Raw genomic sequence first — 15,855 nt, forward strand, 5'->3', positions numbered from 1 at the left:
AAGCATAATGCAGGAAATGTGTGTGATGAGCAGAGTGGATGGAAATAGTGCCCAGTTAGTGCTGGATTTTTTTATTTATGAGACTGGGTCTCACTATGTAGCCTTTACTGGCCTGGAATTCATGAGACCTGCTTTTTTATTTGTTTTGTTTTGTTTTGTTTTAGTTTTTTGAGACAGGATTTCTCTGTGTAGCCCTGGCTGTCCTGGAACTCACTGTAGACCAGGCTGGTCTTGAACCCAAAGATTCGCCTGCTTCTGCCCTGATTACTGGGATTAAAGGCATAATCCCCCAAGCCTGGCTGATCTGCTTTTCTTAAAAAAATGTATTTTATTTATGTGTATGTATGTTTAGCCTGCATGTATATATATGCCACACCTGCATGCCCGGGGCCTGCAAGCCGACATGAGAGGATGCCCTGGCCATGTTATGGATAGTTGTGAGCCACTCTGTAGGTGCTAGAAACTAAATTCAGATCCTATGCAAAAGCAACCAGTGGTTTAACTACTGATAATCTCTCCAGAGATCTGCTTTTAAGATAAGAGTCTCCGGGTTGGGGATTTAGCTCAGTGGGAGAGAGCTTGCTTGCCTGGCAAGCACAAGGCCCTGGGTTCGGTCCTCAGCTCAAGAAAAAAAAAAAAAAATAAGAGTCTCATGCAGCCCAGGTAATGTGGAACTTAATATGTAAAAAGACTGACCTTTGATCTGCTTGCTGCCAACCCCACCTCTCATGCTGGGTTTATAGACATGTGCCCTCATATCTGGCTTGTATCTGTCTTAATATTTTCGAAATACAGAGCTCCAACTAGAATAACAGTGCTAAGAACATCTGGTCTTGGTTCCAAGAACTCTAGACGTGACAGCTTTTTTGGAAAAAGTAACACCGCTATATAGCAATTACCATACCTACCCTAAATGAAATTCTGTATTTTGGTAAGAATGAGGAAATGTGGGTGTTTTTGCTGTACACCTGGTGACAGATTTTCTTTCTCCCTAAGTTACTCACTTTAAAGGTTTCTGTTTCGGTTAGTGGAACACCCATTTTATGTACGTGCAAGCCTTAAGAAATAGTACGTGACCAGAGGGCTTTGCGAGTCAGAACTAGGCGTGGGGTGGAACCGAGTCTCTGTCGGCTGTGGGCGTGGCTCCAGCGTCACGCCCCGCCCACCGGCGCCATCTTCCTGGACCCGGGCGGGGCACCGGGCTGAGCGGCGCCGCTCGGGAAGGAACGCGGACTGCAACCCGGACTCAGCACTGACTTCAGAGGTACAGGCACAGGTGGGCAGGGACGGGGGTTGGGGGGTGGTTGGCAACCGGGAGAAGACCTGGCGGTGCCAGGCAGCCAGCCCTCAGCACTCATCCGGCTCCTTCCTCACTGCTACACTGCCTCAATCTGAAGAGAAGTCCAAGTTTCAAAATTTTATTTTTCAGAAAAAAGTAAGTTTAGAAATCTATGATGTGTTTTAGGACTGAGACTCACAGGGCAGGGAGAAGACATGGGTTTCTTAGTGTTCCGCAATGGGCAGGATAGGCCGCGGTGTTTGCGGAGGCTGAGGCTCTTGACTGTGGCGAGTGTCTCCATCCTGAATTGGGTGTTTTGTGCCTTCTCTAGGAGGCCTTTCCCAGGGGCCAGGACTGCTGAAGAGGACAATGGATTCTGGAGCTCGCCCAGTTGGTGGCAGCTGTAGCAGCCCCGCAGCGCTGTCACGGGAATACAAACTAGTGATGCTGGGCGCTGGTGGTGTTGGCAAGAGTGGTAGGTAACCTTTTCCACTGGACAGAAAAGTTTGCAAAGCGCCTGAGGGACCAGTCCCCAGACCAGATGGGTGCAGCCTCTAGTGCAGAGTTGATAGTTAAAATGCTTCATGGTCACCATTCTGAGTCCTGTTTCTTGTTTTAAGCCATGACAATGCAGTTCATCAGCCACCGATTCCCGGAAGACCATGACCCCACCATTGGTAAGTCAGATCCTCATCTTTATTTCCAGGTACATCCTGTGGAAGTATCTTAATAGATTAACGTTTTTGTGTATGTGATTCATACTTACTTAGACACAAGGATAAACAGGTGAGTATAGGCCTACCTGTCCATATGCCATCCTTAGTCTTAGGGTTAGGTTGGGCACTAATAGACGAACTGTCTCTCTTTCTTTTTTTTTTTTTTAAATGGATGTATTCTGTATTGTAAGATTAAAGGCAAGTCTAAAGGCTACTCCATGAAACCTTTTCTTGCTATCACTTCTAAGGGTCTGACATGAGACTGACCCTGTTAGTATGAGTCAGCTGATTTGAACTTCCACAAAAGGAAGCAGAAAAACAAGTAGGGCCAGCCTGCTGAACTCTTAGAACCAACTTCCACCTGAAGCTCTCCATTTGTTCCGTATCCCTGCAGCTCATTATGTAGCAAGTCTTCTTTATCATCTTTAGCTGTCCAATGTTGGTAGAGTGCCAATAGAGTCAGATAGTCAATTTTTACACTGGGGATTGAACCTGAGACTTCAAACCAGGCATACTGGGTAAGGCTCCTACCACTGTGCTGTATCCCCAGCTTTGTTTTGTGTTGTTTGTTTTAAGTTGTGTTGTTTTCTTTTGATTAAAGGTTGAGCCCAAGTTAGCCTTGGACGGATAGCACTCCCTTTGCCTTAGTCTGGGGTTACAGGCATGAGCCACCATGCCCAGTTCTATAGTGTGTGGGTTGTAGTGTTGTTATTAATTGCTATCTTCTGTAGACTAAGAATGTTCCTCACCCCTAAATCACAAGGAAGCAGTTTTGGTTTTTTGTTTGTTTGTTTTGGTTTTTTTTTTTTTGTTTGTTTGTTTTGGTTGTTTCTTCGAGACAGGGTTTCTTTGTGTAGCCAGCTCTGTAGACCAGGCTGCCCTTGAACTCAGAGATCCGCCTACCTCTCGCAATTAAAGGCGTGTGCCACCACCACGCAGCAGCAGTTTGCTTCTGAGTGAGTGATTATATAAAGGAAAAGTAGGGCTGAGGAGGGAGAGAAGCTCTGCCATTAGCTGGGAGTGATGGCACACAGCTGTGATCCCAGCATGAAGCAAAGGCAAGAGGAACATGAATTCATCACCAGTCTGGGTTACATAAAGAGTTCTAGGCTGGCCAAGAATACTAGTGAGATCCTCTGTCAAAAGAAAAACAAAAGCCTGCCGTTCTGTGGCTGTGGTCATTTTATTTAACATATGCTTCCGTGGGGTTTGGGAAAATGGGAACACTTGTTAGTGTATGGGAGTTTTTATTTTTCTTGCTTAGGGATCAGGCTAAGTACATGCTGTACCACCCCCTGAGTTGCATCTTAGCTCTGCTATATCAACTTTAGAACATTGTTTCAGAGATTCAAACCATGCTGTGGGAACTCTGAATAAAGTCAGTTCAGGGTTTAGGGTCATTTACTTAGTTCCAAGCTGTAGCTCCAGGCCACCGACCCATGGCCTCCAGTGCAGAGTCCAAATTCAGAGTTGTCTCAGTTCTAGTGATGCTTCTAGAGAGACATTGCCTGTGCTCCGTGGCCAGGCAGTCAGTATCTGTCCTCTGCTTTGCAGGATGTGTTTGCCACCCCTGCCCTCCTGCACTGCTGGCTCTTGAGTGTGGCAAGCCTGGCCGACAGCCTGCCACACCCACCTAGTTATTCTGCCCTGGTTATGGTGAGAACCAGCCACACCTAGAGATTGGCCAGAAAATGTCACATGATCACCTTAGTTGGGCTGGGAAGTGAGACCCTAAGCTCAGGCCTCAGGAGGGTCTAGTGGCCCATGTCCTAACTTCATTCCTTTTTAGGAGGGTAGATATGTTCCTACACCTTCTTTATTCTCCTCTACAGGTTTTTTTTTTTTTTTTTTTTTAAGATTTATTTATTATGTATACAATGTTCTGCCTGCATATATGGCTGCAGGCCAGAAGAGGGCACCAGATCTCATTACAGATGGTTGTGAGCCACCATGTGGTTGCTGGGGATTGAACTCAGGAAGAGCAGTCAGTGCTCCTAACCTCTGAGCCATCTCTCCAATCCTCTTCTACAGGTTTTTAGAACTATCAAAATAGGCAAACTTTTCTTTGGTTATATCCATGATGCTGTCTGTGTTACTGTCCTGTGTTATAATCCTGACCAACTGCCCAGAGCTCATCTCCACTGGGTTCACAGTTCACGGGTGTCCCTGATGGTCCTTGATTTTAACATAGCAGTTAATGTGTAGTATAGTGAAGTTCACTAACTGTCATATGGATTGAGATGTGAACTGCACAAACTGTAGGAGCAAACTGGATCTATGAATTGGCCACTGAAGAGGGCAGTGTGACTCTGGAACTTAGTTTAGGGGAGAGAGTTAGGGCCCTGAGGCTGAGGAGCATGCACTGTCTAAAACTTGAAGAAGGAACTTTCAACTTTTTCCCAGCTGAAAACAAAAATCTACAGCTATTACCACCACCTTAGCATCGGTGGAAAGGTGCTTGCCCCAAGAGCCTGGTGACCCAAATTTCTTCTGTAAAGCCCATGTGAAGGTCTGAGGAGAGACCTGACTCTACAAAGATGTCTTCTTGATCTCTGCACCTGCATGCGTGTGCGCGCACACACACACACACACACACACACACACACACACACACACACACATGTCATGCACATACATAATAATATAAATAATCTTTAAACAAAATAAAAGCCAAAAGAACTCCAGAAGCAATCCCTTATTTCTTTTTGTGTTTAATTTTTTTTGTAAGTGATGTTAAACACTATTTGTTGTGCTTGGGGTTGAACCCAGGACCTTGGGCATACTAGACAAGCACATGATTATCATGCTACATCCCCAGCTCTCTTATTTATTTATTTATTTATTTATTTAATTATTTATTTATTTATTTATTTATTTTGAAGGTGTTTTTTTTTTAATTATTATTATGTATACAGTGTTCTGCCTGCATGCCAGAAGAGGGCGTCAGATCTCATTACTGATGGTTGTGAGCCACCATGTGGCTGCTGGGATTAAACTCAGGACCTCTGGAAGAACAGCCAGTGCTCTTAACTGCTGAGCCATCTCTCCAGCCCCCAGCTCTCCTATTTTTAATGTAAACTTCATACTTTTTCTACCCCAAGAAAGTTTCATTGGTTTGTCTGCAAGGTTGTGGATTGAATTCAAGGCCTTATGTATATTCTGCAAATACCTGACTGCAGATGTATGTCTACCCACTCCCTCATAAACTGCCTTTTAAAAAAATATTTATTTTTATTTTATGGTCATGGATGTGTTCCTGTATGTGTGTCTGCACACCACAGCTGCCTGGTGCCTGCGGAGGCAGAAAGAAGGGCTTTGGGTCCCATGGAACTGGAGTTAAAGTTGTGAGCTCTCATGTGGGTGCTGTGAGCCAAACCCAGGTCAACTACAGGAGCCATGAATCATTACATTACACTTTTACCCTATTCTGCTGCACTCTGACAATATTGTATAATTTTGCCGCAAATGCTCATGTGTCTTGAGCACTGTAAATGAGTATTTGTGTATACTTATATAAGCAGAGATTTCCCGTCCCAACCACATAACAAGCAGCCGCTTCCCAAATTAACCAACTCAGAGACTTAATATAAATTATAAATTTTCAGCCAATAGCTGAGGCTTGTTACTAACTAGTTCTTACAACTTAACCAGTTTCTATTCATCTGTGTCCTGCCCCATGCTTGTGGTGTTTACCTTTATCCCATTTTGTGTGCCCGACTTATTCTCCATCTGGCCCAAGACTTCTCCGACTCCGCCCTTCCTCATCCCATCCTTCTCAGTTTGGCTTTCTCACCTAACTTTATCCTTTCAGCTATTGGCCAGTCAGCCAATCACAGCAACACATGTTCACATGTGTACAAAAGGACTATTCCACAGCTTACGGACATATACGCACATATGTATGTGACGGAAATTGAGATAGCTCAGACAGTAAAGGCCCAGTCACCAAGTCTGGCGTGTTCCTCTGATCCCAGTGCCCCAGTGACGGAAGGAGAGGGGCAGCTCCTGCAGGGGCTCTCGCCCCACCGCGTGCGTGCGGTGCGTGCGGCGTCAAGGGTTGGCAGGCTTGCTCACCAGATGCTTACTGCCAAGCCGAATAACTTGAGTTCCATCCTTGAGTCTCACATGCTGGAAAGAGAGAACCAACACTCGAAAGTTTTCCTCTGACCTTCACATGCACTGTGTGGCGTTTGTGTGCCCACATGTACACAGGACCCATTAAATGATGTCATTTTAAGCCGGGCGGTGGTGGCGCACGCCTTTAATCCCAGCACTCTGGGAGGCAGAGGCAGGCGGATCTCTGTGAGTTCGAGGCCAGCCTGTTCCTGGAGTGCGTTCCAGGAAAGGCACAAAACTACACAGAGAAACCGTCTCGAAAAACAAAAAAAACAAAACCAAAAACAATTAAAAAAAATGTAATTTTAAAATGTTAAGAAGGGGGCTGGAGAGATGGCTCAGAGGTTAAGAGCACCGACTACTCTTCCAGAGGTCCTGAGTTCAATTCCCAGCACCCACATGGTGGCTCACAACCATCTGTAATGAGATCTGGCGCCCTCTTCTGTATACATAATAAATAAATCTTTTTAAAAAATGTTAAGAGGAAATATCTTGGGATGTATATGGCTGGTTTTTTGGTTTGTCTCTGTGTAGCCCTGGCTGTCCTGGAACTCACTCTGTACACCAGGCTGGCCTTGAACTCAGAGATATGCCTGCCTCTTCCTCCTGAGTTCTAGGATTAAAGCCCTTTATCACCATGTGTGGCAGTTAATTTTTTTTAAAAGATTTATCTATTTATTTATTATGTATACAGTGTTCTAGAAGTCTGCATGTATGTCTGCATGCAAAAAGGGCACCAGATCTCATTACAGATGGTTGTGAGCCACCATGTGGTCACTGGGAATTGAACTCAGGACCTCTGGAATAGCAGCCAGTGCTCTTAACCTCTGAGCCATCTCTCCAGCCCCCAGTTAATTTTAAGTGATGAAATATTGAATGGGCTTTTTTTCTCTTACATTACAAAAGGTAGGCATGGTAGCATGCACCTGTGGTCCCAGTACTTGCAAGTCCGAGGCAGTAGGATCTCTTGGTACCAGGAGTTTAAGGCCAGCTGGAGAACAGAGACCTCATTTCTTTATGTTTTGGTAGTCGGTAGTATTTAGGGTAAGAGTTGAGTCAGGATCTCATGTAGATCAGACTGGCCTTGATTGACTATGTAGCTGAGGATGACTTTGAACTCTTGACTCTGCTCTTTCACTTCCTAAATCCTAGGGTCATAGCCATACACAAGTCTACCTAAATTCTAACTCTGGTGTGGGACATGCCTGAAATCTTAGCTGCTGAGGAAGGATGTAAGTATAAGGGCTAGATTGGACAATTTATTTGAGACCCTATCTCAAAAATAAAATATATCTGGGCTGGAGGCCACAGGCCTGGAATGTTTTTTACGCTCCTGGGGTAGGAGGGTCACAAATTCAAGGACTGCCTGTTCTATAGACTGAGTTCAAGACTAGCCTGATCAACTTAATGAGACCTCTCTAAAGTTAAAAGGGCCTGGCATAGTGGCTCACACCTGTTGTCCGCATTTGGGAGCCAAGAGCATGAGCACACACCAGAGACTCCAGTGTGACACCCTGCCGCAGAGCAAAGCGAAGTGAGAAGAAAGGTGCCTGTGTATCACAGTGGTTAAGAGCGCTTGTCTCTCAGAGCCCTTAGGTTCTGTCTCGGGTGCTTTAAGGAAGAAAAAGTATGAGGAGGCAGGGGCAGGCAGATTTCTGTGAGTTCCAGGCCAGCCTGGTGCATGTATCAAGTTGGCCAGCCAGGGCTACATAGTAAGACTCTATCTCAAAAACAGAAAATAAACAACAAAAAAGTAATAAATTAAAAATTTTTAAACAGGGCTAAAGATATTTCATGCTTGCATCACATGCTTAAGACCTTGAGTTTAATCCCCAGTATTATAACTCACCATAATATGCAGAAAAAAAACTTGGTTTTGCTATGAAGGGATTATGACATTTTCTAGAAAATAGTAAAGTTGTGAGGGATACTTCATAGTACATGAGCTGTTCTTTCAGGATCCCAGATTCGGTTTCCTACACCAATATGGCAGCTCACAACCATCTATAACTCTGTTCCGGGGGATCTCATGCCATCTTCTGACCGCTCTGGGCTTCAAACACACACACAGTACACTTTCAGCCAAAGCACTCATATGCATAAAATAAAAATATGTAAGTCTTTAAAAGGTGTCCAGGCATGGGGACCAACCCTTAAAACCGGCACTCTGGGCTGGATGTAAAGGAGAACGGTAGCATATGCTGTGCACACGGCCCAAATTTGAGTCAGTAGCCCTGGGCTTTGTTTGATCTTGGCTCTATCACCAATTAACTGTAGGTTCAAGAAGACATCAGCCTTTTATTTTTTTAAGTTTTGCGTTTTTTTCCAAGACAGTCTCACCTGTAACTCCAGTTGCCCTCAAACTCTGAGATCTCCTTGATCCCAGAGATCTGCCTGCCTCTGCGCCTTGCCTGCCCCTGCTGGTGGTGGGATTAAGGATGTGTGCCACCATACCTCACCTACCTCCTTTTGCTATAAAATGGAAATAATAACAATACTGGGTAAATATTGGATTATTATGACTATTGAGTGATTTCGTGTATACAATTTTCTTAGCCTAATGTCTTAACATACTTTAATAAATGTTAGTTGGGACTAAAAGCGTGCACCACTGCGCTCAGCAGTTAAGATCTTCCTTCAGTGTATGCATGATGTGTGTGTGGGTGTATATATGTTGAACGTCAGAGGAAAAGGTTGTGGGCTCTGCACTGTCCTAGTTTTGTGTGGGTTCCAGGATTCTAGCTCAGGATGCCGGTTCGATGCCAGTTCGGCTTTGCTGAGCACTGCCAGCTGAGCTAATTCATCTGGCCCCTGGCGTGATATTTTAAAAGAAATTCTTCTGGAGTTCTTGTGGAGGTTGAATAAGAATGACACGCACATGTTCATGTGTTTGAATGCTCAGTCACCAAAGAGTGGAGCCCTTAGAAAAGATTGGAAGGGTCAGGAGGTGCGGCCTTGCTGGAAGAAGTGTGTCGCTGAGGGCGGGCTTTGAGGTTTCAGAGGCCCTCGGCAGGCAGTCTCTGTCGCTCTCTCTCAACCTGTGCATCAGGATGTAGCTCTCAGCTACTGCTCTAACACCATGCCTGTCACTGTGCTCCCTGGCACGGTAATAACAGACTAACCCCGAGATGGTAAGCAGGCTCCCAGTTAAATGTGTTCTTTCATAAGAGCCTTGGTTGTGGCGTCTCCTCACAGCAACAGCACAGTGACCAGGACACTCCTTTTCTTAAATATTTATCTATATGAGTGTTTTGCCTGCATGTATGTCTGTGTACCATGTATGTACCTGGTGCCCACATTGCTTCCCTACAGAGGGCATTGGTTCCTCTGGAACTGGAGTTACAGATGGCTGTGAGCCACCATTTGGGTTCTAGGATTTGAACTCAGGTCCTCTGGAGGAATAGTCAGTGCTCTTAGCCACTGAGCCACCTCTCCAGCCCCCATTTCTTTTCCTCCCTTCTTCCTTTCTTCCTTTCATTCTTCCTTCCTTCCTTCCTTCCTTCCTTCCTTCCTTCCTTTTTTTTTTTTTTTTTGACAGCATCTCCCTCTGTAGCTATAGCTGAGCTGACCTAGAACATAGACAAAGTTGGCTTTGAACTCAAAGAGATCCTCCTGCCTCTGCTTCTCAAATGCTCAGAATTAACTTCTAGGTTTAGATTTATAGCTGTGAACATGACCATGCCAGGTGGTGGTGCATGCTTTAAATCCCAGCACTTGGGAGGCAGAGGCAGACCGATCTCTGTGAGTTCAAGGCCAGCCTAGTTTATAGAGCTAATTCTAGGACAATCAAGGCTATACAAAGAAACTGTCTTAAAAAACAAAACAAAACAAAAACAAAAAGATATATGACCACCCATGAACAAAGGAAAACCTTATTATATACACAACTCTATATTTTGATGAATTTATAGCATCCTGAGACAATCAAGCACATAAAAACAGCTTAGGGGCCGATGAGATGTCTCAATAGGTACAAGCACTTGCCCTGCTAGTGTAGTGACCTGATTTCCATCCCTAGACTTCAGATAAAGGTATAAGGAAAAAGCTGACTTCATAAAGTTGACCCTTGGGGCTGGAGAGATGACTCAGTGGTTAAAAGCACCGACTGTTCTTCTTGAGGTCCTGAGTTCAATTCCCAGCAACCACATGGTGGCTCACAACCACTTGTAATGAGATCTGGTGCCCTCTTCTGGCCTGCGGGGACACATGCAGGCAGAATATTGTATACATAATAAATAAATAAATCTTTAAAAAAAAAAAGTTGACCCTTGACCTCCACATGCATGTACACACACATACACTGTGCACACACATACACTATGCACACACATACACACCACTAATAATAACATTTTAAAAAGAAATTGATGGGCTGGGGAGATGGCTTGGCGGTTAGAGCATAAGCTAGAAGCAGATTGCATTTCAGATCCCCAGAATACAGGTAATTCCAGCCTCCAAAGTCAAAGACAGAGGCTTCCATGAGCAAGCTGCCTAGTGAGACCCAACACTAACCCTGGATCTCCACATACGTGCACCTACACACATACAAGCATTCATGCATTTACATGTGTGCATACCATACACATGAAAAACAAATGTAAAAACATGAAGCCTGGATATGTACCAAAATAAATAAGTACATAAATAAATAAATAAAATTGGGTGGGACCGCTTCTTTTGTAGGACAAGTTTTCAAATCCTTACTTCTTCCCACATGTGTGTCCTTCCCTCCTGTAGAAGATGCCTATAAGATCCGGATCCGCATTGATGATGAGCCTGCCAATCTGGACATTCTGGATACAGCTGGACAGGTACTAAACCCCAGAACTGTGTGAGTAGAGTGTGTCCTCTTAATTTTTCATGCTCTACCTCAGGATAGCAGGTAATAGACATGCTGCTTCTTTACTCTGAAGTAGCCAGTGTGTGCATGCGCAGGTCTAGGTTGCAGCAATGCATTATGGCCCTTTGCTTCCCTCCAGGCGGAGTTTACAGCCATGCGGGATCAGTATATGAGGGCAGGAGAAGGGTTTATTATCTGTTACTCGATCACGGACCGTCGAAGTTTCCATGAAGTTCGGGAGTTTAAACAACTGATTTACCGCGTCCGACGCACTGATGACACACCGGTGGTTCTTGTGGGAAACAAGTCCGACCTGAAGCAGCTGAGACAGGTGAGGAGAAAGGCCTGTAATAGCATGGTTCGTCATTGGTTTCTTGAAGATCGCTTTGCCTTCAAAAAGAAAATGAAAATGAGCCTCTCCCTAGCTTTGGAAATGTCCCTCTAGCTATTAATTTCCTGTTATTATAGGTAAAATCTGGATTTTTAGAAATCAGTACACAGGATTTTAGACACATAATAAGCTATCTGTGTCTTATACCTGTAAGCTATTTAACAGGCTTGGCAGAAGGATCGCCAGACATTTGAGGCCAGCCTAGGCTGGGTAGACCTAGGCTCAGTGCTTCAGTCGATTAACAAAGAGATGCCAATAGAATACTCATTAAGTAAGAATCATGAGCTGTTAGTTTCCTAAATCTTCAGAAATGATGTTTGGATGTGGTTTAGTTGGTAGAGCCTAGATACACAAGGATCTGGGTTTAATCCCCAGTACCGCAAAAAAAAAATTTAAAAGTAACTTTTATTGACAAGAGGTCTCTCAGGTAGTAAAGGCGCTGGCTTGCCTTGTAAACCCAGTGGCTAAACTGAATCCTTAAAATCCACAAAGATAAAAGAGAATCAATTCCACAAAATTGTCTGTTGATTTTCACACATGTGCTGGGGGGCATTCAGGCCTCGTACACACACTGTACACACATGCACACAATAAATAAGAACTTTAAAAATAATAAAACTAGGCCAGGCAGTGGTGGCGCACACCTTTAATCCCAGAACTCAGGAGGCAGAGCCAGGCAGATCTCTGTGAGTTCGAGGCCAGCCTGGTCTACAGAGTGAGATACAGGACAGCCAGGGCTACACGGAGAAACCCTATCTCGAAAAGAAACCAATAAAATAAAATAAAACGAATTAAAACTTCAGGTTGGAGAGCTAACTGAACAGTTAAGAACAGCAGCTGCTCTTGCAAAGAACTCATGCTCCATTCCCAGCACCCACGTGGCTTGGCTCAGAACCATCTGTACCCCCAGTTCCAGGGGGTCTGGTGCCTCTAGCCTCCAAGGCACCAGGCACATACATGGCACACAGACATACATATAGGCAAAGTGGCTATACACATAAAATAATCATAATCCAAAATATAAATAAGGCTGGGCGGTGGTGGCGCACGCCTTTAATCCCAGCACTCGGGAGGCAGAGTCAGGTAGATCTCTGTGAGTTCGAGGCCAGCCTGGTCTACAGATCGAGTTCCCAGATAGCCAGGGCAACACAGAGAAACCCTGTCTCAAAACACAAACAAACAAAAAAAGCAAAAGTATAAAGAAAACCATCATTATCAATATCTGTATTTACTTGATATTACTTGATCTCTGTTCCAAAGGTCCCTTGAAAGGTAACTCAGTTTAGTCAGTAAAGGGCTTGTAAGAGGGCCTGAGTTCAGTTTTTTGGGTTTTTTTTGTTGTTCCTTTGGTTTTTTGAGACAAGGTTTCTTTGTGTAGCCCTGGCTGTCCTGGAACTCACTCTGTAGCTCAGGCTGGCCTCAAACTCACAGAGATCCGCCTGCCTCTGCCTCCTGAGTGAGGGATTAAAGCTGTGCGTCACCACTGCCCTGCTGGGTTTTAGTTTTTTGTTAGTTTTTAAAGCCAGGCATGGTGGCGTGTGCCACATGGAAACTGGCAGATCCAAGGGGTTTGCCAGCGTGGCAAACTCCAGGCCAGTGAGAGACCTTGTCTCAGAAAAGAAGAGAAACGGGCTGATGTGTAGTCAGTTGGTGGAGTATCTGCTTAACATTCAGGAAGCTGGGTGTGAAAGAGGCAGATGGATCTCTGAGTTTGAGGCTAGCCAGATCTACAAAACAAAGTTCCTGGACATCTGTCTTGAAAAAACTATTTAACAAAATTGTGCGGGCTTCATCCTTAACACTGCATAAAACCAGGCATGGTGGCACATTCCTATAATTCAGTCCCTCTGGAGGTAGATGGAAGACTTGTAAGTTCAGAGTCATGCTTGGCTAGCCTGGAATACAAGAGACTTGGTCTTCTAAAAAAAAAAAAATCTGGAAAATACACTAGGAATAGAATCACGTGACTTGGAGTCGTGTAGTGCACTTGGTGGCACCTCTCCAGCAGGGACCTCTGCCCTAAGGACGCCGTTCACTCTTTCCGACAGTTGTCACTACACACTTTCTCATGTTTGTGCCTTTGAAGGTCTCCAAGGAGGAGGGATTGTCTCTGGCGAGAGAATTCAGTTGTCCCTTTTTTGAGACCTCTGCCGCATATCGTTACTACATTGATGACGTTTTCCATGCTCTTGTACGGGAGATACGTAAGAAAGAAAAGGAGTTAGTATTGGCCATGGAGAAAAAGTCTAAACCCAAAAGCAGCGTATGGAAGAGGCTGAAGTCACCGTTCAGGAAGAAGAAAGACTCAGTAACCTGAGGGGAGTGTGAAGTGTCTTCTGTGAACTGCGGCGCTGCTCGGAGCAGTCCAGTGGTCTGCAATAATGAGCATGCTGTTTGCTCTCTCTCCACTATTCTAAATGTCACTGGTGAGGGGGACATGTCCACTAGGAGTTTTCAATGATTCACTATGTAAAGCCCTGTCTTAGTTGACTCTGATTTATTAACCCATCAGAGCTCTGTCTGCTCCTTAATTGTCACATTAGAATTTGATCTGCCCTTGTTTTGGTTGTATTATTGATGTAAATTAATTTGTGTGAATTGTTTATGCCCAGGAGATTATGTATACCATGTGCACTTGACTATGTTTACAAAAGGAGCTATGTGCTGTACACTCCTCACCGACCTTCAACTTGAGCTCCCTGGTACTGTCTCCCAGACCTCGCCTTGTTTTTCCACGCTGTACATCTTGGAGACAGAGCAAAAACTGAATAGGGAAACTAATGCTAGAGAGATTGGTGCTGAAGGTGGGTCGGTGTCTGTGGAATGGACTCCTGTTGTAGATTATGGGGTGATAAGGTTTAGGGAGATAGCGCTGTATCCACACAGAAGACGGCTGGAAACTTCCAGGGTCAGCAGAGTTCCCACAAGGAGCCTGAGAACTGCACATTTGACCAAAGGCACTCAGGAGGTAAAGAGCCAGAAGCGGAAACAGAATGGAGGTTTCTCCTTAGTGCACTTCACTCTCCCTCCAGGGTCTTGCCCTTCTTTACCTTTGAAGGCTGGCACTTTGAGAACAGCTTCTGGATCTGGGACCATTACAAGATCATTCGAGTCTTCTTTAAACCCTTTGTTGGGCGAGGCATGGTAGCTTGTTGCTGTATCCTTCTAAGGCTGAAGCAGGAGGATTGCCGTGGGTTTGAAGCTAGCCTAGGCTACAGAATGAAAGCCTGTCTCAGAAAAAAACAAAACCAAAATAAATAAATAAATAAATAAGTTCTTTCTTAGGACAGCTATATCACATGCCTTATCCAGGTTTCTTTCCCCTTTGAAGAATTGGGCCTGCCCAGATGGTTTTTAGGCCCTTCTTTAGACTGATGGTATTGTCCAAAGGGGAGAGGCATCAGGAGTCTGAGTAAACTTGTTAGAGGTCCCCTAGACCTCAGCAGTCATTGGACTCAGGGCTTGAAGGTCTGTGGTGTTTCTGTTTGATGACCAGTCTGGAAGCTTTAATAGTCACGTATGCAAATTGGTTTCATCATCTGAAGAGTTCCTCAGGGTTGTCAGCACTCAGCCTGAGAGAATACCACTGCTCCCATATGTGGTTGAGACACTAGTTTTGGAAGAAACAGCTTTAACCATTAGTGGTGAGCTCTCTGTCTTGGGGGTCAGGGTTATCTTGCTGTCTGGTGTGCTGTGTGAGACAATTTCAGGAGTTAGGTCCTAGTTTTGGGTAGTTGTCTTTTGAAAGTCCTGGTAACTTTTGCTACTACATTCACAATGTGTTATTAATATTCAAGCCATCAAAAAATGAAAGACCCAAGTTCAAGTCTATGCAACCCATAACATTTTGGAGAAGCAACAAATAGAGACAAAATATAGCACCAATCCCTTTGAACACTATCTCACCTGGATGGATAAGGACTTTCAGACTGAATGCCTTCGCTGCTTATTACTGATGATCTATGGGGTTGTCATCAGTGCCAAGCAAGGAGTTGACAGCTACAGCAATTCAAGATTGTCACGGCACTAGAAAACATTGCCAGAATGAAAGGCCTGTACTGGAAGACAGGGAAGTTGTGTTCTGTGCGAGGAGAGCAGCAGTGAGTGTTTTTAGGCTATCCTTCGAGACATTTCATCCTAAGAGGGTCCCATTGAGCATTGCATTCCTAGTGCTAGATAGCAGCGGTGCAGTGGTGTGAGCTGGAGCACCTGCTCAGCTGCAGGAGTGCAGTGGTGTGAGCTGGGGCACCTCCTCAGCACTCACAGAGTGAAGATAACTCACAAGGTCATCAGTATTGTCTAACCTGAAGGCATGAAAATCAAGTATTCTCTGGAACTTGGAAGAGAAGATTCAGGAATAAGTTGAAAGGCACTGAAACTGTGTTGGAACAACATCAGTAACTACAGGCTTCGGGAACTAGCACTAGAATTAGCTGTTTGTAAACAGTAGGGAGACATGTTTTAACTTTGATATATTAGCAAAGTGTTGTGTGTTACTTGGGAAGAAATTCCT

General features: G+C 44.7%; 1 protein-coding gene across 2 annotated transcripts; it reads left to right on the forward strand.

The window, feature by feature from the left end:
* Positions 1-991: 991 nt before the first annotated feature.
* Positions 992-13,902, forward strand: Rit1 (Ras like without CAAX 1). Of its 2 annotated transcripts, none has more exons than XM_036190786.1 (6): positions 992-1,276; positions 1,611-1,754; positions 1,900-1,956; positions 10,849-10,922; positions 11,091-11,282; positions 13,429-13,902. In XM_036190786.1, exons 2-6 carry the CDS (start codon positions 1,649-1,651, stop codon positions 13,657-13,659), a joined length of 660 nt encoding a protein of 219 aa, XP_036046679.1. In that variant the 5' UTR covers positions 992-1,276; positions 1,611-1,648; the 3' UTR covers positions 13,660-13,902. The 2 variants fall into 2 exon arrangements, with proteins under 2 accessions (XP_036046679.1, XP_036046678.1); XM_036190785.1 differs by having other exon boundaries at positions 993-1,264.
* The last annotated feature ends 1,953 nt before the right edge of the window (positions 13,903-15,855 follow it).

Source organism: Onychomys torridus, chromosome 6 (genome assembly GCF_903995425.1).
Source record: "Onychomys torridus chromosome 6, mOncTor1.1, whole genome shotgun sequence".
In the NCBI taxonomy this organism is placed as follows: Eukaryota; Metazoa; Chordata; class Mammalia; order Rodentia; family Cricetidae; genus Onychomys; species Onychomys torridus.